We start from the raw sequence: 27,800 nt of genomic DNA on the forward strand, positions 1-27,800 counted from the left end.
GGGGACGGGATGCCAGCCGCTTCCCAGCTAGCAGGTGGTGAGGTTTTTCCATCCAGAGTGAGGGATGAGGGCGTGAGATTTAAGCTGTGCTCTCAGCCCTTCCCCAGCTGTCCCCCTCTCCCTGGGGCTCCGCTTGGAGCGTCCTAGCCGGCCAGGTGGCCCTGCGTTGCCCAGCAAGGCCTGGGCCTCCCCGCGGGCCTCCCTGGGCCCAGAGGCCACTGGCGGCTCCACCGGCTACCTCTGGGCTTGGCTCTGCTCTCGCTGCCTTCCTGGAGCCCCTCTGTCATTGCTCAGGGGTCCCGGGGCCTCAGTGACACTGGGTGGGCAAAGCAGGAGAGCTGGCTGGGGAGCCCCCATGCCGACGTCCGTGCACACCTCAGTGCACACATGCACACACGGCCCACGACCCACAGGGACATGCGCAGGGACGCACGTGTGAGTCAGCAGGGGCAGGGCTCAGTTTTCTAGCCCCTCTAGCCCCAAGGCTCTCTCCAGGAGCCCTTCAACACACCACCACCGTCCCCCCCCACCAGCTCAGGTGGGGACACCGGCACCGTCTGGGCCAGAGCAAGTGCCTGACCCTCCCCCTGAAAGTGGGCGAAGCGGCAGCGAGGGCGGGGGGATGGGTAGAAGGACAGACCTGGGAGCGGGGAGGGGGGTCCCAGCTCCTCCTCTGACCAGCAAGCGGCCTAGCACAGGTCACCCCAGCTCTCTAAGCAGCACCGCGCTCCTTCAGGGCGGGAGCGATCGTGGGCCCTTCCCTGCGGCCCCGTGGCTGTCAAACGACATCGTGGACACAAAGTATGTAGGCGTCGGGGCTGCATCGGAGCCAGAAGGCCGGTCCTCTCTCTTGAGTTTGAGCGCTCAGCCCCTGCCAAGCCCTGTGCTAAGGGGCGTCGGCAAAGACCAGCTGGACGGTCCCTCGGGCGCTCCTGCGCCACCAACACCGAACCAGAACAGGCTTCTAGAACCTCTGCCCTGAGCTCAGCCCAGTGCCAGCCCTGCGGAGGCTGCCACGTGGGGAAAAGCCTGGGCCCTGCCCTCAGGAGGACAAACCCAAGAGGCCAGACCGGCTGAGGGGCCCGAAGCAGACGGCCTGAGGGCAGAATACATGGCTCTGCCTTCAAGCGCCTAGACATTCAGGAGATCCAGGCTCCGAACAGTCGGGAGGCCCCCTGTCCCCCTGGCCTGGAGGAACGTGCGGGACAGACGGGAGGCAGGGAGGCTGGGTGGGCAGCGTGAAGGAGGGAGCAGGCAGGGGCACACACAGGTTTGGCGCGGAGGTGACTGCAGTGAGCCTCACGTTTGAGGCTTAGAGGGCACGCTGAGTACGAAGTGATGGAAATCGCGTGGAGTGAGGGGTGTAGACGTCATGGGAGCACAAGGGCGCGGACGTGTTAAGGGTGGGGGTAGAGGCCAGGATGAGTATGAGGTGGTAAAGGTCATGTTGACGGGGAGGAGGCGGAAGTCACGTTGAGCATACGGGAGTGGAGGCCATACTGAGGAAGCCGTGTTGAGTGTGAGGCAGGAAGTTATGTCAAGAATGAAGTGATAAAGTCCATGTTGATAGTGAGGGTGGAGGCCATGTTGTGTGTGGAGACGTGTGGAGGCCATGTTGGTGGTGAGGGTGGAGGCCACGTTGTGTGTAGGTGGGCAAAGACCAAGTCAAGTATAAGGTGATGAAGACCATGTTGATGGTGGGTGGAGCCCATGTCGAGTGTGGGGTTCAAGTGTGCCCCCCTAGCTCCCCGAAATCCTCAGTTCTCCCAGTCACCTTGGTCCCTGGGCTCCTGCAGCCTGTAGGTGCTCCAGAAGCCAGGGTGTCAGCCCCTCCCCATGCGCCCTCCGGAGGAGCACAGCCTCTGTGCCTCGGTGAGGCCGGGACAGCAAGCCACGGGGACCCGGCAAAGGCAGGGCGGCTGGAGACAGGAACCCCCTTGCTGAGATGTGGCTGCTGTGGCGGCGGAGACCGGAAGGAACAGGCTGGTTCTCAGCGGCGTCTTCCAGGAGCTACTCACCCCGCAGGTTAAGCCAGCAGTGAGGTCCCTCCGTCTCCAGAGGCCCCAGCCCTTCCTCCGCCTACGCTGACCTCACTGTTACCACGCCCAAGCCTCGGGTTGTATGTCAAGGCGCCTGTTGTTTTTTCATCATTTTCCAGACAAAGACCAAAGACCCAGTAAGAGGGGCGGTGTTTATTTGTTTTGCTTTTTTGCTTAGATTGTCATCCTGGTGATTATAGAACATCAAGAAGTAAAATCAACAAAGGCTTTCCTTTCTGGGGCCCACACCAAACAGGTTCCTGGTCGGCTAGCGCCACCTGGTGGCATGCAGCAGCAGAGCGGCTCAGAGACGTGAGCTCTCCGGAGGCGTCCCACTCCCCAGGCTGGGATGGCAGCAGGCGGGCAGGGGGCACGACCCACCCCTGCCCGTGGACCTGGTGCCGGGAACCTGCTCTGTGATTCTGGATCGGGGAGGGGGACTGGTGTGGGGGTGCTGGAACAGACAGAAGGGGGCCCTAGGGAGCCTCCTCTCCCACGCGGTCTAACTGATCAGGCATCGCCTGGCCGGTTGCAGGTGGAGGGGCTGGCAGCTTCGCCCGTGACCAGGAACGCGTGCTTCAAGTCCCAGTCTGGGTGATGGAGGGGCACTTGCAAAGCAAGTCGCATAGGCGCTGTCCCCACGGAGCTGCTCACAGGGGCACTGTGAGTTGGGAGGGAAAGGTGGGGGGTAGATCAGTCCAGGGAAAGGGGAAGCTGTTGTCACCCAGGGCTGGAAGGTTTCTTTCTGGCCAGAAATATTCAATTAGCAGCCTTTTCCAGTGTTCCCATGTCTGGAGTTAGACTCAGGGTAGGAGTGAGAGACCGGGAGTCAGGGATAAGCGTGCACACCTCCAGACCGCCCACCACGGGGGCTCACGGAAACCAGAGCAGCTGTGGTTCCCCCACCTCTCGCTTCCCACCACCCCCTGCCATTCCTTCAAGGCCCGCAGAGCCTGGGCACAGACATGGGCTCAGCGCCGGGAGCAGTGGCCCATATCAGAACCTCCGGGGCAGGTTGATAAAAGGCAGGGCCCTAGGAATCTGATTTTTTTTTTTTTTTTTTTTTTTTGCCATGAAGCTTGCGGGATCTCAGTTCCCTGACCAGGGACTGAACCCGGGCCAGGGCAGTGAAAGCGCAGACTCCTAACCACTAGGCTGCCAGGGACGTCCCAGGAATCTGAATTTTTTAACAAGCAAGATTCTCCTGCTTTTTGAGAGATCCTAGCCTAATGCAGTTTCCAGCGAGAAGCCAGCCAAGGAGCCCTGTTGCAGAGATCAGGGTCGGCCCCTTTTGGGGACCACAGGCCTCTTTGGGCATCAGCTGATTCTCAAATCCGTGTGGAAGTGAGGCTGGAACCGGAGGCAATGCTGATCTTGAACTTGTGCAAAGAGTCGGGTGTATCACTTCTGGGTGTTTCAGGACCCCGTGAAGTCTTTCCATAGACTCTGGATTAAGACATGGTACCAACCCTAGAAGTTTCCTTGGGTTGAAAGTTAGATATTAGTGTCAGGCACATAATGGGGTCTTGCCAGACACTTACTGACTTGAAGTCATGAGAAACCCTGGAGCCCCATAAAGGGAAGCACATCTGCATCCCCGTGGTGGGCCCAGGGCCCAGGACCACAGCTCTTTGCCTAAGTGCAGAGGCGTTAATCAGTGGATGAAGCCTGTGAGACCCAGAGGTTCTGCCCTGCCTTCTGCCTGTGTCAGCTGGATTTGGAGTCAAGGAGGGAGGCGGTTCAGTACACAAGGGCCTGGGGAGGATTCCCCTGTCCATCTTGCTTGTCTCTTTGGTTAGGAGCTGCGGAGATGAGGAGCAGGCAGGGTGGGCCTCCTTACATCTCCCACTCTCTCTAGGACGCCTCCCAGGCACCTCCCAGCCTGGCACAGGGGAGAGCAGGCAGTGGAGAGGCAGGAAGAGGCAAGGCTGATTTTTTTTCTTTAATTGAAGTATAGTTGCTTTACAATGTTGTGTTAGTTTTAGGTGTACAGCACAGTGATTCAAATGTATACATATATACATATATATTCTTTTTGTCAGATTCTTTTCCCTTATAGGTTACTACAAAATACTGAATATAGTTCCCTGTGCTATACAGTAGGTCCTTGTTGGTTATCTATTTTATATGTAGTCGTGTGTATCTGTTAATCCCAAACTCTTAATTTATCCCTCCCCCCACTTTCCCCTTTGGTAACCAGGAGTTTGTTTTCTATGTCTGTGAGTCTCTTTCTGTTTTGTAAATAAGTTCATTTGTTCCTTTTTTTTTTTTTTTTTTGAGATTCCACATATATGCAATATCATACCATATTTGTCTTTCTCTGTCTGGCTTACTTCACTTAGTAGGATAGGCTGGTTTTAAATAGGGATTACTTCCTTTTCCTGTTCTGCTGGGAGGATCCAGGCTTGTTTTGCAAATGTGCCTTTCTCCCTTGGGCTAAATTTTATTTAGCTGGTTTGTCCCCCAAATCAGAGAACTAAAAGAGAAATACTTCTTTTGATTTCCTGTCGCTCCCTGGCTACTTGCCCCCTCAGGGCCACTTGGGCGCCATGCACCCCCTGCTGTTACAGAATCCCCTGCTCCGACTCTGCCATCCACTAATTCCATGAGCTTTGATGGGGGCCCCTCTGTGCTGGTGGGGAGGGTGTGCCTGACCACCTCCCAGAGCTGACACGGCCCTGCTCACGCTGGGGGGGTGATTTTGTTAAACTTAGAATTTGTTGCCAGCATTTTAATCTCCAGATTTTCAGCTTCTCTTTGAAAATCGAAGGTTCTGGTAGGAGCCGAGAGACAGCTACCCCTTTCTAGGGCACCTGCCTCTCTGCAGGCGCCACCTCCGGGCACACGGAGGAGGCCTCTGAGTCCAGGGTCTCCCAAAAGCAAGACGGAGACCCTCCGGAACCCAAAACCCTGGTCCCCTGCCCCCGCTGCTAGTGGCCCGGAGGGGCTGGCGGACAGGTGGTCACTCCTGCCACCTCTGCCCCCGGGCAGAGCCTGGGAGAAGAGGCTGCAGTCGAGCCCAAAAGAGAAGAGAATTCAGAGCCCACGTGGTTCCCAAATGTGGGAGAATGGCTAAAGCTTCTTCTCCCCCCCCTGCCATATTGGGCTTCCATCCAACATTGCTAGACAATCAGAGAACTTCAAGCCCACTCACGCTCTCACTACAGAGCAAAGAATTCCCGGCCTCGGTAACAATGCCATTCAGCAAATCAGGAGATTCTGCAAGACTCAAGTCGCTCCACAAGGCACATCCTTGGCCCAGTGAGCGGGGCCGGTGCGGAAACACTCAGCCAAGGCCACTTTTTATGCCACTGAGCTTCTAGGAGATTGCCTGTGAGGTCAAGTGCAGAGGTACGGGGAGCTCCATCCCCACGTGGCCTGAATTTCCTGCTGGTGGAGGCTTAGTGGCCCAAATCAGCTCCCAACTGGGAAGCCCTTCTCCCCGCCCCTCACCTCCGAGGTCCCTCCCACCTGGAAGAAGTCCTCAGACCCTCTGCCTTTCCCTGGGCTTGTTCTCTGTTGGAACGAAGCCGATGCCTCCTGGTAAAAGATGGAAAGGGGGGTCTTATGCCCCACGTCCCCTGACATTCAGAACCAGGAATTACAAGCGGATTTGGGACACAGCCCATGTGTGCCCGCGAACACACGCCATCCTGTCCCCGCTCAGCCTCCGCACTCCTCGAGATGAGATTTCTGAAAATGTTGTCCTCAGGACCAGTAGGAGAATGAGCTGAGGGTGAGATGGGGAAATTGAATCATATGTGGGTGTCTGGATATGAGAAGTTAAATCTAATGAAAATTTTATCCATTTGAACCAAGAATTCAGAAGCCGGGCCTTTACTCCTGTCAACAAGAATACAGTGAAAATTAAACCAACGTGGCTGCCGTTTCCCATTGACCTTGTTGCCATGGAGACAGCCTTCTAGTGTCAACAACCGGGAGGCATCCAAACGGGCTCATTCACTCCTGGAGAGGCGCCTGGTGGCCCCTCCCCTGCCCACCTCCCTCACGTGGCTCCTCTGTAGGGTGACCACAGGTCCGGGTTGCCTGGGAGCGTCCAGGTGGCACCATTGTCCAGACAAATTATCACAGTGCCCGTTTCCGTCTCCAAGGGGACCTGTCTGGACAGCCGTTAAACAGTCACCTCTGTGTGGGTCTTTACGGAGAGTTGAGTCCCTGGGTGGGAGCGCTGGATGAACGCAGCTGCTGGGGGCCAAGAGAAAGGCCCCCCAAAAGCCTCTGTCGGGAGGTGGGGGGATTTTCTTTGTCACCAACATGCCACTTGTCACCTGCTCGACACAGCACCAAGAAATCTCTTCCTGTGCAAAGAAAGCCAAATGTCCATCCCGGCAGGCGCCACCTGTGCTGTTACCGTGGTGACCCAAGCTCCAGCCAGACATGCCTATTATCCTTCCAGAAGTTACAGCCCCACAGAGCAAAGGAGGGCAGGCAGCTTGCTCTCACCAGCTCCCGGGGCTGCCTCGGGGTGAGGGGCCTTCCAGAGTAGGCCTTTCTGACCCTCTAATTCCTTTCCAAAGTGTTCCAGGCATGACGTTTCAGAGCAGAAAGGGTCATCTCACTCGGGGCCCTCAACCCTGTCCTGACTCAGATCTCCTGCGGACACCACTGAATCGGAATCCAGGGAGTGGGGCCCACTTGTGTCTTTGAAGTCCCTTGGGGAACAGAGATGTGTCGTCAGGTGAACTAGTGGGAGGCACCCATTTTACAGATGAGGAAACGGAGGCCAAGAGGAATCAAAGATCTTCCCAAGATCACATGCATGTGAGGAAAAGAGCTGTGACCACTGGGGCCCCTGACCCCTGGCCAGCGTGGTCCTGCCGGCCTGTCTCCCACAGGCTCTGTTTTGTTTTGCTTTTTTTAATATTTTATTTATTTATTTATTTACTTACTTACTTATTTATTTTGCTGCGCAGCATGTGGGATCTTAGTTCCCCGACCAGGGATCAAGCCCGTGCCCCCTGCAGTGGAAGTGCAGAGTCTTAACCACTGAACTGCAGGGAAGTCCCCCCCGACAGGCTCTGGATGTTCCTGAATCTCAGCCCCTCCCTCCCGTACAGTTAGCCAGGCACTGAGCTCAGAGGTTCTCCCTGCCCTTCAGGAAAGTTCTACCACTGCCTAGGGCAGCCACCTCGGGAAGCAACATTTGAGGCTTCAGAGGACAACCAAGAAGGCCGCCGCTGGGCCCCCCACACACATCCCACCCCCATCTGTGACTCGGTGTCCCCTCCCCACCCCCTCCTACCTCCAATGACTAGAAATCCAGGCAAGGAGACAAACACTGCTCCCACGATTCCCATGTTCTCTGGGAAGAGTCTTTCTTCGGGCTCCCTGTCTTTCATAGAAATTTCCCGTAAACTCACCCCGGTGGGCTTCGGTGAACGAGGCCGGGGACCCCTCCGGGAACCCCAGCGGCCCAGGTTCAGATGCTGAGATGTTCTCCCACGGGCCTCCCTCCCTCTCTCGCTTCTTCTCCTCCAAGAGCAGGTGCACAGCAGGCCCTGCCTCTCACTTCCTGCCCTGCCCTTGGGAGGCCCAAAGCAAGCTTCTTCTGCCCTGGTCTGGGTGGCCGCACATTCCGGCCTGGCTGCCCACCTGGCCCAGCCCTGAGTGAGGAAGATCGTGAGGGAAGAGCCAGGGGCTTTAGAACTTCTGCCCCTCCCCGTCCCCAGCCCACGTGGCCCTTCTGCGGCAGCCGGCACCCTCCATAGTCAGAGAGGGCAGGAAACAGCAGGGTGGGCGGTGGGCTGGGGGACAGAACCTGGCCCAGCCCCAGGGGGTCTGGGTTTCCTGCACACCCACCAGCCCCCAGGAAATCACGGAATCCCTCTCTCTAGGAAGTGAAGTGAGTAGAAAGGATCTCGGTCTGCTGATGGGAGTAGCCCTCCCTCCCCAGCCCGTGATGAACCGTCCGGCCCTTCCTTGGTCCAGGAGGGATGCAGGCTGGGAAGACCCATCCGAGGCAGACGGCTCAATGGAAACTGCAACCCCTCCCCACCCCCACTTATCTGCTGAGTGACCTTGGGCAAGTTACACAACGTTCCTGAGTCTTGGTTCTCACATTAATAAAATGGGACAATAATTTGGCCTCAAAGGATCGTTGAGAGATGAGAGATGTAATCTCTAGACCAATGGGTCTCAAATTTGAGCCAGCATCGATTCCCCTGGAGGGTAGGACACAGATCTGAGCCTCCTCCCCAGAGTTTCTGATTCATCGTAGGGCTGGGTGGGGCCTGGCAATGTGCATTTCTAACATATTTCCGGGTGATTTTACGGCAGCTGGGACCATACTTGGAGAACCACTGCCCAGTGCCCTGTCCCCAGTAGATACTCAATCAAGGGTAGATATTATTGTGATTTATTTCTTTTTATAATGGAGTCAACATATAAAGAACCTAGCACAATGCCTAGCAGGTAGTGTAGGTTCAGTAAATATTATTTTTGTTATTATTATTGAGATGTGAGCTCTGCTTACAGTTCATTGGGGGAATTAATGAATGGATGAAACAAAAAGGGAGCAGTGCTGGTGTGAGTGACTGAGAAACCACCCATTCGTTTATTCACTCCACCAGACTTCGCTGAGCATCTGCTATGTGCCAGGCATCGTTCGAAGCATGGGGGATAGAGAAGGCCCCCTCGATAACATCCTGTCTCCATGAGTCAGACTCTGGCTCCAGTGGGGACGAGAGCTAGAGTAACCAGGAGGGCCTCCAGGAGGAGGTGAGGCTTGAGCTGGCAAGTGCTGGATGGAAGGGTAAGATTTAAAGTGGCAGCGAAAGTGATGCCAAAGCTCAGCCTCTGTGCACCGGTGCCTAATCGAATCTCGGAAACAGAGTTTTGGGTGAAGTAGAAAAGAATAGCTTTATTGCTTTGCCAGGCAAAGTGGGGCACAGCGGGCTCCTGCTCCGAAAAACTCTGTGTCCCAACCCGGGAGGATTTGATGAGGAGTTTTATAGCAATAGTTCAAGCATGGGGTTGCTGACAAGATTACAGTGTGTGCAGGGGCTGCACCCCTCCAATCTGGTCTCAGGTAGTCTCTTGATGAGCTTCTCTGGTTCCTCTAATCTTGCCTCAGGTGGTTTCTTGGCTGCTAGTCTCTTGATGCGCAGCTGTTCAAATCTGCCCTTTGGAACTCAGGGAAGGTCATGGAGGCTGGAGTCTGCTCCCTACAAACAAGAAATGGGGGACAGAAAGGTTTGTGCCCAGGAGCCCCACAGGGTCCTGCTCGGTTTCAAAAGGAGGCATTCTGGAAAGATCTCAGTGCCCCTCAAACATACACACCCAACGTGTGCAGCACAAGGGCAGGGTGGGTCTCTCCCAGGGGCATGTAGGGCTCAGGCCTGAACCCTGATGTCAGCCGGGGCTCCCATAACAGAGCACCACAGATTGGGCAGCTTAAGCCATAGGAATTTACTTCTCACAGCTCTGGAGGCTGGAAGTTCAAGATCAAGGTGTGGGCAGGGGTGGTTTCTGTTGAGGCCTCTCCCCTTGGCTTGCAGACGGCCGCCTTCTCACTGTGTCCTCACATGACCTTTCCTCTGTGTGCTCAATCCTGGTGTCTCTTCCTCTTCTTATAAGGACACCAGTTCTGTTGCATTAGGACCCACCCTTAGGACTTCATTTAACCTTAATTATCTTCCAAAAGGCCCTATCTCCAAATATATTCAAATTGGAGGTTAGGGTTTCAACCTGAGAATTTTGGGGGGTACACAATTCTGTCCATAACAGAGTGACAGGGCAGCTCAACCTGGGGTCAAGTTAAGCCAACCTGGCCAAAGCTCTCCACCTACAACCCCCACAAGGCTGGGATGGAGCAGGCATAAGCCAAGTGGCCCTCAGCTGGCAGCTGGCCCCAGGCAGGGGTGTGGGTGGAGGATTCACCCCCATACCTTCCCCAGCCCCCTCCTCCAGATCTCAGTTACACTCTTCCCAGCGGTTGGCTGCCTCTTGGGTGAATTGCTCATCAGAAGATGCTCTCCAAAGCGTGGCCCCATGCTGTTCTCACCGATTTCCTTTTGATTATTCAGATTAGTGTGAGCCCGGCTGCCCAGCTCTGGGAGGTCGTTAGCGTGAGCGTCGTGTTCAGGCCACGTCAGCACTGTCGGCTCGCAGACCAGTCCTCCCACAGGGCCTGCTGCACTCCGCCTGGCAGAGCCAGTGTCGGGCCCAGGTGCGGGGTTCCCTGGGCAGCAGCAGGACTATGGGCGGAGCCGCAGAAGTACCCTGCAGCACCCCACTTTCCTCTGGCCAGTGTGGCCCTCTGGCCACTCCTGTCCTGTGCAGGCCTGTGAGGAGTCACCCACGCCCGCCTTCTCCCTCTCTGGTACCTTCCTTGCCCCAGCCTTCCTGGGCACACAGGACAGGCCCCTCTCCATCACCTGAGCAGCCCGGGAGCACTATCCAGACCTGCATGGGGAGTTTTAGAGTCTCCCCGGCCAGGGATTTGGCAGGAAACACTCAGGCCACCCCCCGCCCCCAGGCGGCCGACTGTGGCCTGGGAATGAGGAGCCCTCCATCGAGACTCAGAGAGCAGAGGGGACGATGTGGCCCAGAGCCACCAAGAGGTGATTTGGGTGGGGGGAGCAGAGGGGTGTTCCCTTTTCTCTTTCTGTGCCCTCCGCCCCAGTTCATGACCTTACATTTCACCAACTGTACCTTTAATGGGTTTCCCTTTAGCTGCTTTTACGAAGGAGGAGAGGCAGTGGAGGGGGACGGGGCCAGCGTGCGTGTGTATCAACCTTCCTTCCATAAAGCACGCTTTTCCCAATAGAAATCTCCTTTCCCATTGACTCATTACGTGTCGGGAAGCGGAGCATGACATGTTAAAAGCCGTCTTGATAGTATTTGATATTCGGTACTAACAGCTTACCACCTCCGAGGAGGGGGCTCCTCTCCCCTCCCCCACCAGAGGGGGAGGGAGGCAATTTGCATATTGGATGTGCTAAGACAGTAGGTAATTTGCATTAAGCATCCGAAAATTCTCTGCTTGCAATCTGTCACCCTTCACTGGGTTTTCATTTTATAACCTTCACAACATGAGGAGACGAACAAGAAGCAGGAAGAACGCAGGAGCTGCGCCCGCACGGGGGCTGGAGGAGGCTGGTCTGAGCGGCAGTTGTCAGCACAGGGGGGGCCTGGTCCAAAATGCCAGAACGTTCCAGCAGAGCCGACTGGCAGTCCGGGGGTTAGCGAGCCCACCCAACGCCAGCACCCCAGACCTTTGGGTGGGGTGGGGTCCTGCAGCCAGAAGCCAGAGGTGGGGCTGCCTGAGCCTAGCTCACGTCTCCAGAGATTCAAGTTCAGACTCGGGTGGGCCGGAGAGGGTTCCCTGAGAACACCTGGTCTGGCTTTGCAAAGAGCCCCTGCTCCAAGTCCTCCACAGGTAGAAGCGCCCGTGATGAGCTCTGGAGATGCTTCTGGTCTCAGACTTGCAGAATCTGCAGACTCGGCTTAAGACAGAGCCCTGTGTTTGCCATCCTGACTGCATGCGAGGAACTCATGCAGAGCTTTAAAGAAAAGTCTGGGCACCCCTCCGGAACCTCTGGGCTGGGGCAGGACATCTGTGTACAGCGGTTTGAGTCCTGCCCTCTGGCCCCCACCCTCAGCCTCTGTTTTCTCATCTATAACATGAGGATTCTGGAAAAGGTCCTCAGCCAAGGGGGGCCCAGGTGTGAGGACACGCCCTGACCCCTAAATCCTGCCTGGGCCAGGCCCCTTCTGCTGTGATCTATTTTCCATATTGGATTTCCAGGTAGAGGTTTATTTGCGAAAAGTGCTCCACAGCTATGATGAGGTTTGCAAACCCCTGGCCTGGGCTATCCCTTCCAGCTGCCAGACAGGAGGTGGGCCTGAGCCAGCGGGAGTGCAAGCTTCCTGGGGCTGCCGGAGATTTTCCCGAGGGATCCCAAGGGGAGGCGCCGTCCACCTGCAGAAAGGTGGGCTGCAAACAACCAACCCCTGGGCATGCGCATCATACAGGGCTCCAAACAGGCGCCCACGACTTCAAATCCAGGCAGCTGAGCTAGCTCGAGGCAGAAGCCATTCAGCCACCATCCCCTCTCAATGACCCGCCAGAATTCGGGACCGCCAGGAACAGGGCTAGGGCCCCAGCGCTTTTGAAGAAATGAGCGGCAGAGCCCGGAAGACCTCCCAAGAGGCCAGAGCCTCATCAGAATGGAGTGGAGGCGAGGGTCGTGGGCGAACACCTGGGCAGGTGCACGGAGAAGAAAAGCGGCGCCCTCGGGGGATTCCCAGCAGATCACGACCCTCACATCGGGATTTTCTTTGAAAAACCACTGAAGTTCTACATGAAGGCGCGGTCGAGGAGCAGAGGCATGAGACGGACGGCGCCGAGGAGCTCTCCCTGCAGCGTTCCAAGGCTGAGCCGTCTGTGGATTTCACGGCAGGAAGCTGCCTTCCCCAGGCCTGTTCCCAAAGCATCGGCCAAGCTGCAGGGCAAGGCCAGCATCGCGTGCGGTGTGTCACCGTCGTTGCCGTCATCAACATTAATGGTTATGACAACAGCTACTCTTGGCGGGGTCCACACAGAGTGCCAGGCAGGAGACTGGGTTTCCTCCGGGCCACCCTGTGAGGCAGATACTCTCGTATTCCCATTTTGCAGATGAGGAAACTGAGGCTCAGAGAGGTTTAGTGACTTGGCCAAATTCACACAGCAAGTACAGAACAAAACCTGGACTCCAATCCACATCTGAATCCAACCCAGCTCCTACCCGCTGTGTAGACTCTCCCTGTGTGTCTCCTTGTGCCCCTCACAGAGCAAAGGCAGGCTCTGCGAGTTGTGACAGTTCTTCCCATGGAGTCCACGTGAGATCAGGAGAAAGCAAATTGTTCTTGCACTGGCAAAGCCCCTGGCCTCTCTCTAACCTGACCCTGTGCCCTGATGCCCTGCTCCTCCTCTCAGACCACCAGCTCCCACCGTCCACCCCCTTCGTAGGGAACTGGGTCCCTCCTGAAGCCCCAGGCACCAGCTCCAGCCCCGGGGCTGTGGATTCACTGCCTCTGGACCCGGCCCCCCAGAGCCACCAGAGAGGCCCCGCAGGCTCAGCCCCCCGCCTCTCAGCCAGGTCTGCTCCAGCTGAGAGAACACAGCAGAGCAAGCGGGCGTGAAACTCAGTCAGTCCACACACCCAGCCAGGCAAGTCGGTTATTTTAGACTTCCAGCCCCATTCTGCCAGGCAGGTGGGGAGCCCACCCTCAGTCATGCTGGGTCCCCCACTCCAACACCAGGGACAGCAGGGGTCCAGGGTTGAGGAGGGTGGAGCCAAAACGCCAGGGCGGCCGTCCGGGTGGCGGGCCATCAGTGGGCACCCACTGTGCCCGATCTGCCATCCCTCGAGGCCGGGACGTCTGGTGAGAGCAGGAGGCTGAAGCGCTCCCCCTCCGCCGCCCGCCGGGGCTGGGCATCCATCCTGCTGGGAGCCGCTCTCCCCAACCTCCACCACGTCTCCGCATCTCCACGACCTGCGGTCTGCGGAGGTCCCTCGGCCTCCGGCACCTCCCCTTCCCCATCCTCGCTCTCTGTCCCCTCCACTCCAGGACCTACTGAAGAGCCACCCGATGTACTTGGACTTTGCGGAAACAAAAGCAACTCCCTGGGCCGTCTACTGCCCCCACCCCCACCCCGCCATGCGCCACAGGAAAGGAGGGCCGGAGGCAGAGGGGGAGCACTGAGGTCCCCAGGGGAGCGGGGCAGCCTGGCGGGGCAGCCTGGGCCTGCCTTCTCTACCCTCCTCTCTCGCTCCTCCACTCCTTACGGCCATCACTTCACGGTGCCTGGGGCCGGCGTCCCAGCAGAGAGGGGGCCGCGCTCAGGGCAGGCCCCGGTCCCGACCCTCGCAGGACGCCCCCCGCAGGCGTGGCCGCTGACCGCCCCGTCTCTCTCCCCACAGTCCACGGCATCAAGTGGACCTGCAGCAACGGGAACAGCAGCCCGGGCTTCTCGGTCGAGCAGCTGGTGCAGCAGATCCTTGACAGCCACCAGACCAAGCCACAGCCGCGGACCCACAACTGCCTCTGCACCGGCAGCCTGGGTGAGCGGGGTGGCCCCCGGCGGGCGCGTGGGCACAGGGGGCGCTGCCGGGCAGCGGGCGTGAGGACCACAAGGGGAGAGGGGGCAGCCAGGAGCCAGGCCACAGCACCGCAGCCAGGGCAACTCTCCCTCGTCCTGCCCAGCGGGGCCGGCGGGCAGCCCACTTCGGGCAGGAGAGAGCAGTTTCCGGAGAGGCAGCGCCCTCTAGGAATGTGGGCAGCAGGGTCAGGAGTGCACAGGGCTGGGTCTCTGTCCACATCCACCCGTAGCAGGTGCCCTCCGGGCCCTGGGATCTCGGGCATCAGCAGCAGGAGCCCAGGTCCCCGGGCCGACACAGGCTTTTCTGGGAGATCAGCCCTGAGTCAGTGGGACCACTCAAGCGAAACCTCTTGCTTTCACCTCTGTCTCCTCCAAGAATGTAAAGCGTCCCACATCTTCTGTCCCAATGTGTCTGTGTTTCCGATAATGGTATCTGCTCTTGGAAATGTGGCTCTTTACTCCCTAGCTGCCTTAATTAGCTATTTCCATTAGAGGGTCATGTCACTTCTCTGCGAAGTCTTCATGCATTTAAGAATCTTGGTGAGTCTGTAACAGGATCAGGGGAGAATTCACCCTTTTATCAAAAGCGGAGTCACCCTTATCAGATGGAATGAAAATTACGCAGGAGTGGAGGCCTAGGGGCAGAGCCCTCAGTGCAACTTGCTCAGAAACGCTCAGAGCCTGAGGTTCTTTCTTTTCTGCCACTGAACTGGGGGTTAGGGCTGGGTCGTTGCTCAGGTTTTTAGAAGGATTTCATCCCACAAAGAGCCAAGGATAGGCCCAGGCTAGCTAAATGGAGTGGGGGGTGGCCCCAAATACCTTTCTGCCTCTGGAATAAAGTAGAACCCTCTTTGGTCCTGGGGCCTAAGAGCTAGTCCAGGGAGAGTACATTGCTCTCTACCCACCACACCCCCAGCCCCCTACCATCAACCACCGGCTTTCAGTCCCAGAGGGGCTTCCTGGGACACTGTAGCCTGAACAGGCGTGAAAAGTTTCAGGGGAGGGGAGAAGGCCCCGGCCACCATCCCAGGCTGAGCCATTCCAGTGAGTGAGTACGCCTCGGAAGGTGGGGAGGATTTTCCTGGAGTACGACATTCTCCCCAGCCTCTCCTTCCCCGCCTCCTATGCACTGGGGGTCTTCAATTACTATTTGAAAAGAGCATCAGGGACAAAGCCCCCCAGTCCGGAGGGTGGTTGCATAGGGCACCTGAGAGCCTGGGGTGGGGTAAGAGGGCCTGAGTCCCTGAGGGTCTGTCCCACGGCAGCCCCAAGGGGCCAGGGCCAGCTTGGACTCCCAGGCTGGGCTCTGCCAGACCCCAGCGCTCAGGGACGGGGCCCACTGCAGTCCTAGCTCTGACACTCTGCGTGTGTGTGTGTGTGTGTGTGTGTGTGCACGCGCGCGTGTGCACGTGTGTGCGTGTGCACGTGTGTGTGTGTGCGTGCGCGTGTTGCGCTTCTGATCTCCGCAGGAGCGGGCAGCAGCGTGCACCACAAGTGTAACAGTGCCAAACACCGCATCATCTCGCCGAAGGTGGAGCCGCGGACGGGGGGGTACGGGGGCCACGCGGAGGTGCAGCACAACGACGTATCCGAGGGCAAGCACGAGCACAGCCACGGCAAGGGCTTGAGCCGCGAGAAGAGGAACGGCAAGGTGGCCAAGCCGGTACTGCTGCACCAAAACAGCACCGAGGTCTCCTCCACCAACCAGGTGGAGGTCCCCGACACCACCCAGAGCTCCCCCGTGTCCATCAGCAGCGGGCTCAACAGCGACCCGGACATGGCGGACAGCCCCGTGGTCACGGGTGTGTCCAGCATGGCGGTGGCCTCCGTGATGGGGAGCTTGTCCCAGAGCGCCACGGTGTTCATGTCCGAGGTCACCAACGAGGCCGTGTACACCATGTCCCCCACCGCAGGCCCCAACCAACACCTCCTGTCGCCCGACGCCTCTCAGGGCCTCGTCCTGGCCGTGAGTTCCGACGGCCACAAGTACGCCTTCCCTACCACGGGCAGCTCGGAGAGCCTGTCCATGCTGCCCACCAATGTGTCCGAAGAGCTCGTCCTCTCCACCACCCTCGACGGGGGCCGGAAGATTCCAGAAACCACCATGAACTTTGACCCCGACTGTTTCCTCAATAACCCGAAGCAGGGCCAGACGTACGGGGGCGGAGGCCTGAAAGCCGAGATGGTCAGCACCAATGTCCGGCACTCACCACCAGTGGAGAGGGGCTTCAGCTTCACCACTGTCCTGACCAAGGAGATCAAGACCGAGGACACTTCCTTCGAGCAGCAGATGGCCAAAGAGGCCTACTCCTCCTCTGCGGCGGCCGCGGCGTCCAGCTCCCTCACCCTGAGCGCGGGCTCCAGCCTCCTGCCGTCGGGCGGCGGCCTGAGCCCCAGCACCACCCTGGAGCAAATGGACTTCAGTGCGATAGACTCCAACAAGGACTACACGTCCAGCTTCAGCCAGACGGGCCCCCACGTCCACCAGACCCCTTCCCCGAGCTTCTTCCTGCAGGACGCCAGCAAGCCCCTCCCCATCGAGCAGAATGCCCACAGCAGCCTGGGTGACTCTGGGGGCACCTTCGTGATGCCCACGGTGAAAACGGAGGCGTCGTCACAGACCAGCTCCTGCAGCGGCCACGTGGAGACACGGATCGAGTCCACTTCCTCCCTCCACCTCATGCAGTTTCAGGCCAATTTCCAGGCCATGGCGGCGGAAGGGGAGGTCACCATGGAGACCTCGCAGGTGGCCGAAGGGGGCGAGGGCCTGATCAAGTCCGGGGAGCTGCAGGCCTGTAGCTCCGAGCACTACCTGCAGCCCGAGCCCACCGGCGTGATCCGCAGCGCCGGCGGCGTCCCCCTCCTCCCGGGCAACGTGGTGCAGGGACTCTACCCCGTGGCCCAGCCCGGCCTGGGCAACGCCGCCAACATGGAGCTCAGCCTGGACCACTTCGACATCTCCTTTGGCAACCAGTTCTCCGACCTGATCAACGACTTCATCTCCGTGGAGGGGGGCAGCGGCACCATCTACGGGCACCAGCTGGTGTCAGGGGATGGCGCAGCGCTCTCGCAGGCGGAGGACGGGGCCCGTGCCCCCTTCACCCAGGCAGAGATGTGCATCCCCTGCTGCAGCCCCCAGCAGGGGAGCCTGCAGCTGAGCAGCGCCGAGGGCGGGGCCAGCACCATGGCCTACATGCACGTTGCCGAGGTGGTCTCGGCCGCCTCAGCCCCGGGCACCCTGGGGATGCTGCAGCAGAGCGGACGGGTGTTCATGGTGACCGACTACTCCCCAGAGTGGTCTTACCCGGAGGTAAGCTGTCACTGCCGTAGCCTCCCGCACCAGCCTCACCTGCCCACCCGCCAGCACCCAGCGAGGGGTGCTCGTTTGCGTGTGGCTGCCCTTCCCTTGAAGCTCTGGACCCTGCAGGTGTCCCCTCCCTCTGTCCCCACGGTGCTCGAAATACCCCCAGCTCTCTCAAGCGGTGTTCTCAGTCCTCACAGGAGCAAGTAGCTTTAAAATCAGGGGTCTCCTCGGGGGCCAGGTGGCCCTCCCAACTCTGCCAGATCAATGTTTGCTGTCACCGCTGTCCCCTGGCTGATGTCTTAAGATTCCACCTATGTTTTGCTTTGCCTTTTTTTTTTTTTTTTTTTCGAAAAAGCATCCTAGGGCTGCTGGAAAAAAATTTGGAAATCACCACTATAGACCATCTGTATCCTCCATTGCTTTTGATTTGTTTCACAAAACAAAGCAAAAACAAATTCCCATCAAATTGAGAGGGAGGGTACAGCTTCCAAAGAGTCATCTGTGAGATTTTGGTGGTATATCCAGCCTCTACAAAATCAAAGGCATCCCCCAACCCCACAGTCCGTCTCCCTTCCGGGGGAGCTGAGATCTGACATCGAGAATCACTGCGCCAAAGCCCAGGACCGCAGGACGACCCAGGTCTTGCCACGGTGGCCCAGGTGCTTAAGGAAGGAACCTTTGCTTTTCCTCCGAAGTAGAATGGCGTAGGAAGGGGACAGAGTGGCCCGAGTGTTCCCTAACCTCCTGCTGCCCAATAGGACACGCTCCCTGACCCCTCCCAGTCGGCCTGCCAGGTGTTTGGAGAGCAGCATATTGGGGCCCAGGTCGGCACTTTCTCCCCTGGGAGATGGCTGCCCACGGCTCCCTTGGCCCCACTGCCACCTTCCCTAGACAATAGGGCAGGGGCTGCTGCCCAAAACACCAAGGGAGGGGTGCTCCTAAGAGGCCCTGAAGCTCATGGGGTACCTCAGGGCAGTGATGCAGACCCCGCAGAAGGTCTTCCGACACAGGCAGGGCAGGGATGCTGGCTAAACCCGTGCACGTTCCAGCCCCAGGCGCTGGCAGGGGCTCCCAGGACGAGGCCCGAGTTGGGACAGGGTTAACGGGGTTCCCTGAGAAGTGCAGCATTTCTGAGAGCCCGTGTCGGCTTCCCAGTCTCCCCCGGGCCCTGGTGAAGGGGACACTGAGGCCCAGGGTGGAGGGCACGTCTCAGGGGGCACTCCTGGGTGTCAGCCCTGGCTCTGCTGTGATTTTCCCTCCCTGTGACTCAGTTTGCTCACCTATCAAGTGGGGGTGATAATAGTACTTGCTTCTTGGTAAAGTCTTTGGCCCGTAGGAAGTAATCAATAGTTTCTTGCTATGTTATTGGTTATTACTCTGTGGCCATCCCAACTCACGGCCCACTGTGCTCCTTTTCGTGTCCTCCTGCCTCGGCCGTGGCGAAGAGGCTGCGTATGAATGCCCCCAGCTCTCAGATGCCACATCAGCCCAGGTAGTGGCCCCCCCTTGGGAGAGGAGCACCCCAGAAATACAGCAGGTGTAAGAGCAGCTCTGCCCGTGCACCGTGTCCTCGGGCAGCAGGTTCCTCCCAGCTCAGGGGTCCAGAGGTGGCTGCCCGACGTGGTGAGGAGCACGGGGCTGGGGCTGCACAGTCTGGATTCAAATCCTGCCCCCCACTTTACTAGCCGGTGGTGACTTCGGGCAAGGTCGCTGCCTTTCCTGTCTCTAAGATTAGGGCAATGCTAGCGCTTTCCTCACTGGGTTGTCAGGACTGAGCGAAGAGCTCCAGCAGCCCTGCCCCTTCCACCCACCTCCAGGGACTCCCCCTACCCCCACGGACCCCCAAGACTCCAGAAGACTGACTCAGTTTCCTCTTGGTGCGGCTCGCTGTGACCCCATCCCCTGGGGTGAAAGGTCAGCTCAGCCCAGCAGCTGGCTCCCCACGGGGATTAAGAAAGCAATTCAGAGGGGCTGGGAGGGAGGCCTGGGACTGGGGTTCAAGGAGGTCAGAGCTGGGAGTCGGGGCACCGCCTCCTGGGCCTCGGTGTCCTGATCTGTAAGTGGCTGAGCAGAGGTGGCCTCAAGACCTCCGACCTTGGAGATTTGGTCCTTCCTCAGGATGCCCTGAGGCACCCCGGCGCCCGTGTCCTGCGGGAGGAGGAGCTTTTTATCCCCGGACTCAACCTGCAAGCTGAGTGCACATTCCTGGACGGGTCCAGGCCCTCCTTCCAGCCCCTGGGACCTGCAGGCACTGGTCAGGGGCTCCTGGCAGGCCTGGCCCTCTCTGTCCTGTATCCGAGCACCGGCCTGCAGATCCCTAAACTGTACCTCGGAGAAAGTCAGTTCAGCAGCTCGCCACGCGAGGGCGGCATGGGAACGAGAAAGGAAAGATGGCCCGGGCACCTCGCAGAGGGAGCGGCCAGCCCCGCTTTTCCAGAAGCTCTCGATGCTTCCAGCTACCGAGAAACAAAAGCAGCTCAAATTCAATTTGATTTGGGAAATGCGTAGATGCCACCAGCTGGGCCCTTTGGAGCCCAAAGTGGCTGCTCGGAGAGGGCTCTGTAGAGGCCCCAGCGGCTCTGCCGGCCACTCCCCACCCCGCCGTCCTCCCCCCGCCAGGTCCAGCAGCAGGGGCCGCCCCTCCTGGGTTCTCCTGCAGGGGATAGCATCTTCTCCCCTGTCCTTCCTCTCTCCTCACAGCACCTCCCCCACCGGCGGGCATGGTACCCTTCGCCCTCCCCCCTTCTCTGCTGGGAAGAAGGCTGCCTGCCACCTGTGTCAGGACCCCGGATCTAGCCAGTCGCTCAGCACCCTCACCCAGCTCTAAAATTCGAGGGTGCCCAGGCACTCACTTTGCAAGGATGCTAAGGCCAGGGCCATCTTGCTGTCTCTTCTTGAGCATCCCTCCCTCACCACAGGCTGCTCCCGCTTCCCCTCTGCTCTGTCTGCCTCTTCACCTGCACGCGCACACACACACACACACACACACACACACACACACATGCTGGAGGTGCCCCTGGGCCCCCAGGATCCGCCCTAGGGGCATCAGAAATCCAGGTCCTTTACTCAGGGCTCCCAGGGCACAGAGACCTCAGATAGCATGTGTTGCTGCCTCTCCTCCCCCCAAACGCTTCTGCGTCATCTCCCTCCATGGACGCTCCTGCCGCACCAGGCACAGGAGGCTGCAATTAGAGCCGTCAGGTGCCCGCATCACAGCGATTCAGCACAGCCAGGCCGATGTTGCCATGGAAACCATCTCCTGAACTGATGGATGCTGAGCCCCTCCCGCAGCAGTTTCCATGGCGAAGGTCCTGATGTTCTCCAGTAATTTCTGCAGTCCTTTGTTCTTCACAGCAGCCCTGGCTTCATGCTAGCAGCTATTGATTGGGGTTATTGGGGGTTTTTTTCTTTCTTTCTTTCTTTTTTTCTCACAGAGTAACTGTCTGTGGCCTTTTGAAGACACTGCTCTTCCATTGCCCAGGATCCAGGGCGGATTGTGCCCTGAGCTGGCCTCTGGTGCCCCCAGGCATCCCAAAGTCAGGTTCTACCTGTGCTATATGGTACATCTCCCAGCCAGGAACCCACTCCCAGCCTGTGGGCCCAAGGATGCTGGCTCCAGCCCCGCCACTCCGACAGAACTCCAAATCTCTCTGTGGAGCCGTATATCAGAACCAAAGAATGTCAAGGCCAGAGGGTCCTTAAAGTTCAAATGCCACCCAGAGAGGTTGGGCCACTTGCCTAAGGACACACAGCTACGAGGGGCAGAGGCAGGCCTCCTTCCTTTGGCTCCTGGTCCTAAGCTCTGTCTACTACCCTCCAAACTTTGATTGTCTAGCAGTAAGATGACTTCTCCAGCCATTCCAGGCAGAAGAAGGAAGGACCATCCAAGAGCACAGGTGGAAGGCCTTCCAGTCTGGGAGAGTCCCTTCCATAGGCGAATCTCCCTCCTGTGCTGGGCTATGAGGGACCCACTTCCACCTCATCCCTGGAAACAGCCCCTCCTACTGCTGATGCCCAAGGCCAGCCCTGGGCCAGGTCTGCTTCCAGGAACATTGTGCGCAGCCTCAATAGCCAGTCCTGTGTCGAGGCCGGGGTCCCTCCAGAGCACGGATGGGCCAGTGCCAAGGACAGGTCACCCAAGAACGTGTGACTGAGCAGGAGAGAACGTCTCGCTGGCGTTAGGAGCAGCAGGAGAGCTAGGGTCTGGCCTCTCTGGCCTGGAGAAGCAGGGGAAGGAGGGCCTCAGGCCGCACTCCTCACCCCCTCCACCCCCGCCCCAGTCTCCAGGAGGCGCGCCGCTCGACCTTCTCCTGCCTGGACACTAGGTGGTGCTCTCCACCCTGTCCTGGGCAGAGCTTGGCCCCCTGCCAGGAGAGGAGGCTGGAGGCCGGGGTGGCACCTACACCTCCTTGCCCACATCAGGCAGGACAGGCTGCTATTAATCACTAAGCTCGGACAATAGAACAGGACTGCCCAGGGCACCGAGACATAAGGCCACCCTCCTTGCTCTGTGGCTGCCCGGGCTGGTTCCAGCCAGAGGTCAGGGAGCGCCTGTACCCTTCCTGTGCTGTCCTGCGCCTGGGCGCCTCTGGGATGCTTGGGGGGCAGGGCCCTCTCCCCTTGAGCTGAGCAAGGCCATCTGAGCCCCACTCCTGCATCCCCCTTCCCCCCACTCCCCCGCTCTCGCCCTGTGGGAGCAGCTGCTGCCCAGCCAGGATGCAAGCACATCAGTGCCTGCGTGTACCGTGTCTGTACACAGTGAGGGGGCCGTCTGGCCACCATGGCAACCTCTGAGCCCCTCCAGCTCTGAGCCTTCCTTCCAATTTTCTGTTCTGCTTTCTTTCTCATCACCTTCTTCATCCAGCCCCCCCCCCTTCGCTGCCCCCTCCCCTGGCTATCCCCACCACACCCTGGGCACCCCGGGTCTCCCCTCATCTCCCCGCCAGGACGTCCAGTCCCTGGAGGCCACTAAGATGCTCAAGCCCATTTCCGTAGCTCAGTTCACACAATCTGTCCACAAGCAAATGACAGAGAAAGCCCCTTCCCTCCCCTCCGCTTCCTCTCAGGGGTCCCCCCGGCCAGTTCTCAGGTGCATCCTGGGGGAAAAGGCTTGAAAACCTCTGTGCTCCCTTCTGCCTGGAGCTGAAAGTTCCACTTCCAGGAGGGGGTCAGGGATCCGAACTGTTGGCCCCCGTGCTGGGTGCCAGCTGAGGAAGGCAAGGAGCATCTGGGGGCCCCTGAGGCACCCGGGGGAGGAGGGCTGGGGCCCTTCTTCCCGCCACACTCCTGAAACAGTGGTTCTCAAAAGTAGGGCTTATGGGTATCGGCAGTCTGCATTTTCCACGAGCACATGGGCTGGGGGTGCAGCCACGGGGGCCTGTGTCCCTCATCCCTCCCTCTGGGGCTGACCCCCACCCCCCGCTGGTCTCTGTTCCCTCCAGGGAGGAGTGAAGGTTCTCATCACAGGCCCGTGGCAAGAAGCCAGCAATAATTACAGCTGCCTGTTCGACCAGATCTCAGTGCCTGCGTCCTTGATTCAGCCCGGGGTGCTCCGCTGCTACTGCCCAGGTGAGAGGCCGCCTCCCGCAGAGGCCGCGGGGCCCCAGAGCGCTGGACTCCGAGTCGGCCTGGAGGGGGTGACCTGGAGCAAGTGGTGTCATTACTCTGGGCCTCGGGTTCCTCCACGGTGAAGGAGTGGGTCCCGGATCAGCTAGCATAATGGCATCTGTTCTGGACTCACGGCCCCCTTAGCATGATAGATGGGGGCACAGGTGAGCTCGGCTGGGTTTTGAAGAGAGCCTGATGGAGGACTGCTTAGACAGCCAATGCGCCCGGGTGACACACCCAGGACTGGTCACGGCAGGGAGCTCTCCTCACCCTCCACCCGAAGGGTCACAGGAGCCGGTGAGAGCCAGGCGGGCAGAAGGGCCCCAAAAGGAGCTGCGTCTGGGGTCGGGGCCACAAGGCCGCCCTCTCTCCCTGCCACCCATGCCGCGCACAGCTGAAGCCACACAGAAGTCACGAGAACAAGAGGGCCCAGGCCGTGCGGTCCACGGGGCCAGTCCCCTGCGGCACAGAGCGGGTCAGAGAGGGATGGAGGAGACCCGGCAGACCGCAGGGGAGGGGGCGTCAAACTGAGAATAACCCACACAAACCCCTTTGAGAGGCTGGTGGCGCCAGCCACCCCATGGCCAGCAGAAGGCCCTGGCACGCCGTCTCCTCTCGCTCTCAGGGCCCGGAGGCCCCGGGTGCCGTCCCCGCGGCTCTGACCTTCTCCCTGTCACTCGGGCAGGGCCCATCATTGTCCACGCAGCTTGGTGTCCCTGTCTGGTCAACTTGCCCTTGACCTCTGACCATCACCTCCTCCCCACTGGCCTGTTGGCTCCGTGAGGACAGGGTCTGTGTCTTTCTTGGTCACCACGTGTCCCCCAGGGCTCGAAAAGTGCCTGGCACATCCCGAAAAGGGGGTGGGTGTTCATGAAGGAACCTGCTCGTGTTCTCTGTCCCCTGGGTTGGTGCTGGGGGGACCCCTTGACTGGCCCCTCACACGCATCATTAGCTCCAGGGACGACCCGTCCAGCTGGCCCAGATGATGGACGGAAAGGCAGACGAGGAGGCGGGTGGGGAGGGCGGAGGGTCCCACTCCGTGTTATCTGCAGCCTACAAAAAGGAGAGAGACAGAGAGAGAGAGAACGGTCCCTGTGGAGGACTAGGAGTGGGGAAGGGAAGTGGGGCCGGGGTCCCCAGGGCAGGAGAAGAGCTGGCCCGTGCCAGGGGCCTGGTTCACCTGGGGTGGTCCAGCTTGAACCTAAGGCAGCCTGAGCTGTCGGCCTCACTCCGTACCATCCCCCTAGCCTGGAGCTCCCGAGCTGACATGGAACATTCTTTCTCTCTCTCTCTCTCTCTCCATCTCCCCACGCAGCCCACCGGAGCAAAATGCCGCTGCTCCAGGGCTGGGCTCACGCGCTCGGCTTCTGCTTGAACGCAACGGCCTCTGCACCGCAAACATCCCAGGCAGCCAGGGCTGGTGCCCGTGGTGGCCTCCTCTGCTGGCCCTGCCCCCGCCAGGGGCCTGGCCGGCTCCCACTCATCTCCCCCTGCTCCCAGGCTCCCAGCAGCCCTCCTGGGGCTGGAGCGCAGCCATCCTGACGCCAGCCAGGCTGGGTCAGCCTATCACAGCTCGGGGCTGCGTGTGGCTAAACGCAGGCCCCCCAACCTCCACTGGTGAGGTAGGGGGAGGGGCAGCGTGTTATTAACTCTCCACTTGTCACCTGCTGCTGGAAAGGGACTGGCCCAGCCTATAAATAGATGCCGCTTCCTGTACCTGGTTCTTGCCTGGCTGAAGACCCAGACCTTGCCTGTCCTGAGTTATCTGACCCCTCCAAAAAAAAAAAAAAAAAAAAGATTGGCCTTTGCATGCCGTCTGGATGGTGTCCCAGGCCAGGACCCGGCTAATCCTGGGTGCCGGAGCAGTCCCGTCATGCACATCCCAGATCAGCCAGTTACCATCGGGTGACTTGAGCCCGGAGGTTGACTTCCCTAAGTCCCCATTTCTACATCTGTAAAAACCACCGGCCAGATGGGCGAGAGGCTGAGATGAGGGCGGGTCCAGGAAGCTCCTGGCTTACAGGCTCAATTCATGAAGCTGCTCACGAGTGAGGCCTTGCTCTTTCTGTCCTGGTTGGAGGGAGGGGAGCTGGGAGAGGGGTCCAGGGCTGTTTAGGTATCAGCAGGCAGTTCTCCTGGTCCCAGAGCATCTCTGGGTCCCCAGAGCTGGCAGGAGAGTCTGCCCAGGTCACTATGCCTCCTCGTGGTTTAGGCTTCCCGAACATCTTGCATCTTGGACCCAGAGAGGCTCAGGCAGCCTGTGGGCTGGGGGGGCCCCGCCCTGTTCCACCCCTAACCACAAAGAGGGGGTCCCTTTTGGACATCCTTGTTCTGAGGCCCAAACTAAAACATGTCACTCAGTAAGACAGCAGTGGGTGCTGCATGCATTCGTTCATTTCTTCATTCGTCAAGTAGTTTGCCAGGCAGTGGTAGGTGCCTGGAATGGACCCAGCCCCTAACTCTAACCTTGACCGCAAGGAGCTCTCAGTGCAGGAAGGAGTTGGTCATGCAAACAAGCCACACCCTGGGGGACAATGCTGGCTGCTCAGGGGCCTCTTCCCTGGGTCTCCCAAAGCCTTGGGGAACCTGGAGCTGATCTTAAAGAAAGGACACTTGAAGCCAGAACCAAACTGACCTCACCTAAAAGAAGGGCTCAGAGGCCTGGGAGCACAAGCCAGGTCACCTGAGGAGCTAGAATGACATGAGAAGAGGGGGCACAGGGGGTGCAAATGGCCCCTGCCCACCGGCCTGGTGCACATGCCCTTGCCTGGGGCAAGCTGGGGAGACTCGACCCTGAGCAAGAACATGGTTCTGGGCGGCTCCCCCTCCTTCACTGGCCGCAGAAGACACACAGGCATGGAAACTGCCTCTTGCAAGATTCCAGTAGTGTTCCAAGGTCAGGAGGGAGAAAACCAAGTCAAGCCACTGAGCTGTGGTAAAGCAGTGGTGAAGGAGGACTTGGGATTCAGGAAAGGCAACCTGGTCTTGGGAGAAGATGGAGGAAGCCCCCCCAACAAAAAGACTTTGTTTTGGGGCTTCTGGACAGCCCCACGCTGGATTCCTGGGAGCCACCAAAGGCAAAAGATGAAATTCAAAATGAGATGAGCAAGTGCACTGCATTCTGAAGCAATTCACTCAACAAACAGGTATTGAGGGGCCATAACAGGCCAGGCACTGACCTTGGCCCTGGGCATACAGAGGTGATCAGGACAGACTGGCTCCCAGCTCTCACAGAGCTTACATTCTACTGTAGGAGATGAAAAAACAAACAAGGAAACAAAGAAATAACCAAGATAACAGGAGAAAACACTAGAATATGGTAATGTGATAAGGTAACTTGGGAAAAGGGACGTTCCTTTGCACAGATCCTCTCACAGGCTGGGACATTAGGCTGGAACCTGAATGATGAGATGGAGCTGGTCATGGGAAGAATGGGAGGAAAACATCCAGCAGAGGGCAAAGGAAGTGCAAAGGCCCTGAGGCAGGAACAGGTTTGGTAAGTTGAAGAAATATAAAGGTGGGGTGAGTTGGAGATGGCTAGGTTGGAGAAGATGGCAGAGAACAAATCATGTCCATCCTTCTAAGTCATAAGAAGGAGTCTGATTAGGTTGTACTTGCAATGGAAGCCATTAGTTTTAAGTGGGGAGTGGCTTGATCTAAATTATGTCTTTCAAACATGAATCTGGGTGTGTGGGAGAATGGATTGTAGGAGGGAAGAAGGAAGCAGGGAAACCGTAGGAAGCGGCAGAGGGGTAATCTTTCCCGATTTAAGGAGGAGGGCTCCCTTGGGCAACACACTCCCACTGATTTCCTGTGGAGGCTTTGGAGCGTGCCCCCCACCCTAACACCATCCCAGCAGAACAGGTAGGTCTCAGGTGTGCTGAAGGTGCCCTGGGCAGGAGGCTAATGCAGGAGTCCAGGCATCTAGGCAAGACATGATGGCAGCTTGGGTACCGTGGTGGCCATCAGGATGGAGAGAAGTAAATGGACCCAGGACTTGCTGATGGACTGCCAGAGGAGCGAAGCTGAGTGGGCTCTGATGGGGCGTTCGCTGACGCCCTACCCTCCTGTTTGGTAAACCAGGCAAATCTCCAGGGAAGGCGAGTGGCCACGAGCTTGGAGATCTGCCTGGGGACGCCATCAGAGCCTAGGGAGGTCTGGACTTGGCTGGGGCCCCCTGCCCAGAGAGGCGCGGCAGGAGCTCCAGTGGTATCCCACCCACCATGGAGCCAGCTTGTGATCTGGAGCCGAGGGACCACACCAGGGTGGAAAGCACAGGGGAAAAAACACACTGGTCATCTTGGGGCAATGACTTTCCGAAGACCTGCTCTGGGGACCGTTGCGTAACACATACACCTGGGATGGAGAGAGGCCACACGTCAATGACTTGGTTTTCCCGTGGGCAGCGAGGGCTGCATCAGAAGACCTCAGAGGGAAGCCAGAGCTTTACTCTGCCCTGGGGAGCAGCTGACTTGGACAGCTTCCTCCAGTCTAAGCTTTGGAAAACCAAGAGCCCAAACAGTAACATGATCCCTGGGTGCGTCCTCCCTGGAAATCTGTCCTGGGGAGGCCCTGGGCGCTGGTTCCAGAAAAGCAGGGCAGAGAGCACAGAACCCTGCTGTCTACCGGAGGCTGAGGCCCGGCGGGGCAGAGCAGCCTGCATACACCCACCGGCCTCACCCCCAGAAGCAGCTTCACCCCCAGAAATGAAGCAGGTCTCTCTGCCACGGGTAGGCTCTCCTCT

General features: G+C 58.7%; 2 protein-coding genes across 7 annotated transcripts in view; both read left to right on the forward strand.

Annotated features, from left to right (window-relative positions):
* LOC132347466 (calmodulin-binding transcription activator 1-like) overlaps positions 1 to 15,977 on the forward strand; it is a 501,538-nt gene extending 485,561 nt beyond the window's left edge. The window contains exons 6-8 of the mRNA XM_059893996.1: positions 13,967 to 14,107; positions 15,615 to 15,911; positions 15,958 to 15,977. Of these exons, the coding sequence (XP_059749979.1) occupies positions 13,967 to 14,107; positions 15,615 to 15,911; positions 15,958 to 15,977 (458 nt within the window). The remainder of the gene's footprint in view (positions 1 to 13,966; positions 14,108 to 15,614; positions 15,912 to 15,957) is intronic.
* An 8-nt stretch (positions 15,978 to 15,985) lies between these two features.
* The window catches only part of LOC132356876 (calmodulin-binding transcription activator 1), a 90,790-nt gene continuing 78,975 nt past the window's right edge, over positions 15,986 to 27,800 (forward strand). For all 6 annotated transcript variants that reach the window (XM_059910081.1, XM_059910161.1, XM_059910243.1 and 3 more), the window contains exons 1-2: positions 15,986 to 17,455; positions 22,891 to 23,017. In XM_059910081.1, coding sequence (XP_059766064.1) covers positions 16,010 to 17,455; positions 22,891 to 23,017 — 1,573 coding nt within the window. In that variant the 5' untranslated portion in view covers positions 15,986 to 16,009. The remainder of the gene's footprint in view (positions 17,456 to 22,890; positions 23,018 to 27,800) is intronic.

The sequence above is a fragment of the Balaenoptera ricei genome, chromosome 1 (assembly GCF_028023285.1).
Source record: "Balaenoptera ricei isolate mBalRic1 chromosome 1, mBalRic1.hap2, whole genome shotgun sequence".
In the NCBI taxonomy this organism is placed as follows: Eukaryota; Metazoa; Chordata; class Mammalia; order Artiodactyla; family Balaenopteridae; genus Balaenoptera; species Balaenoptera ricei.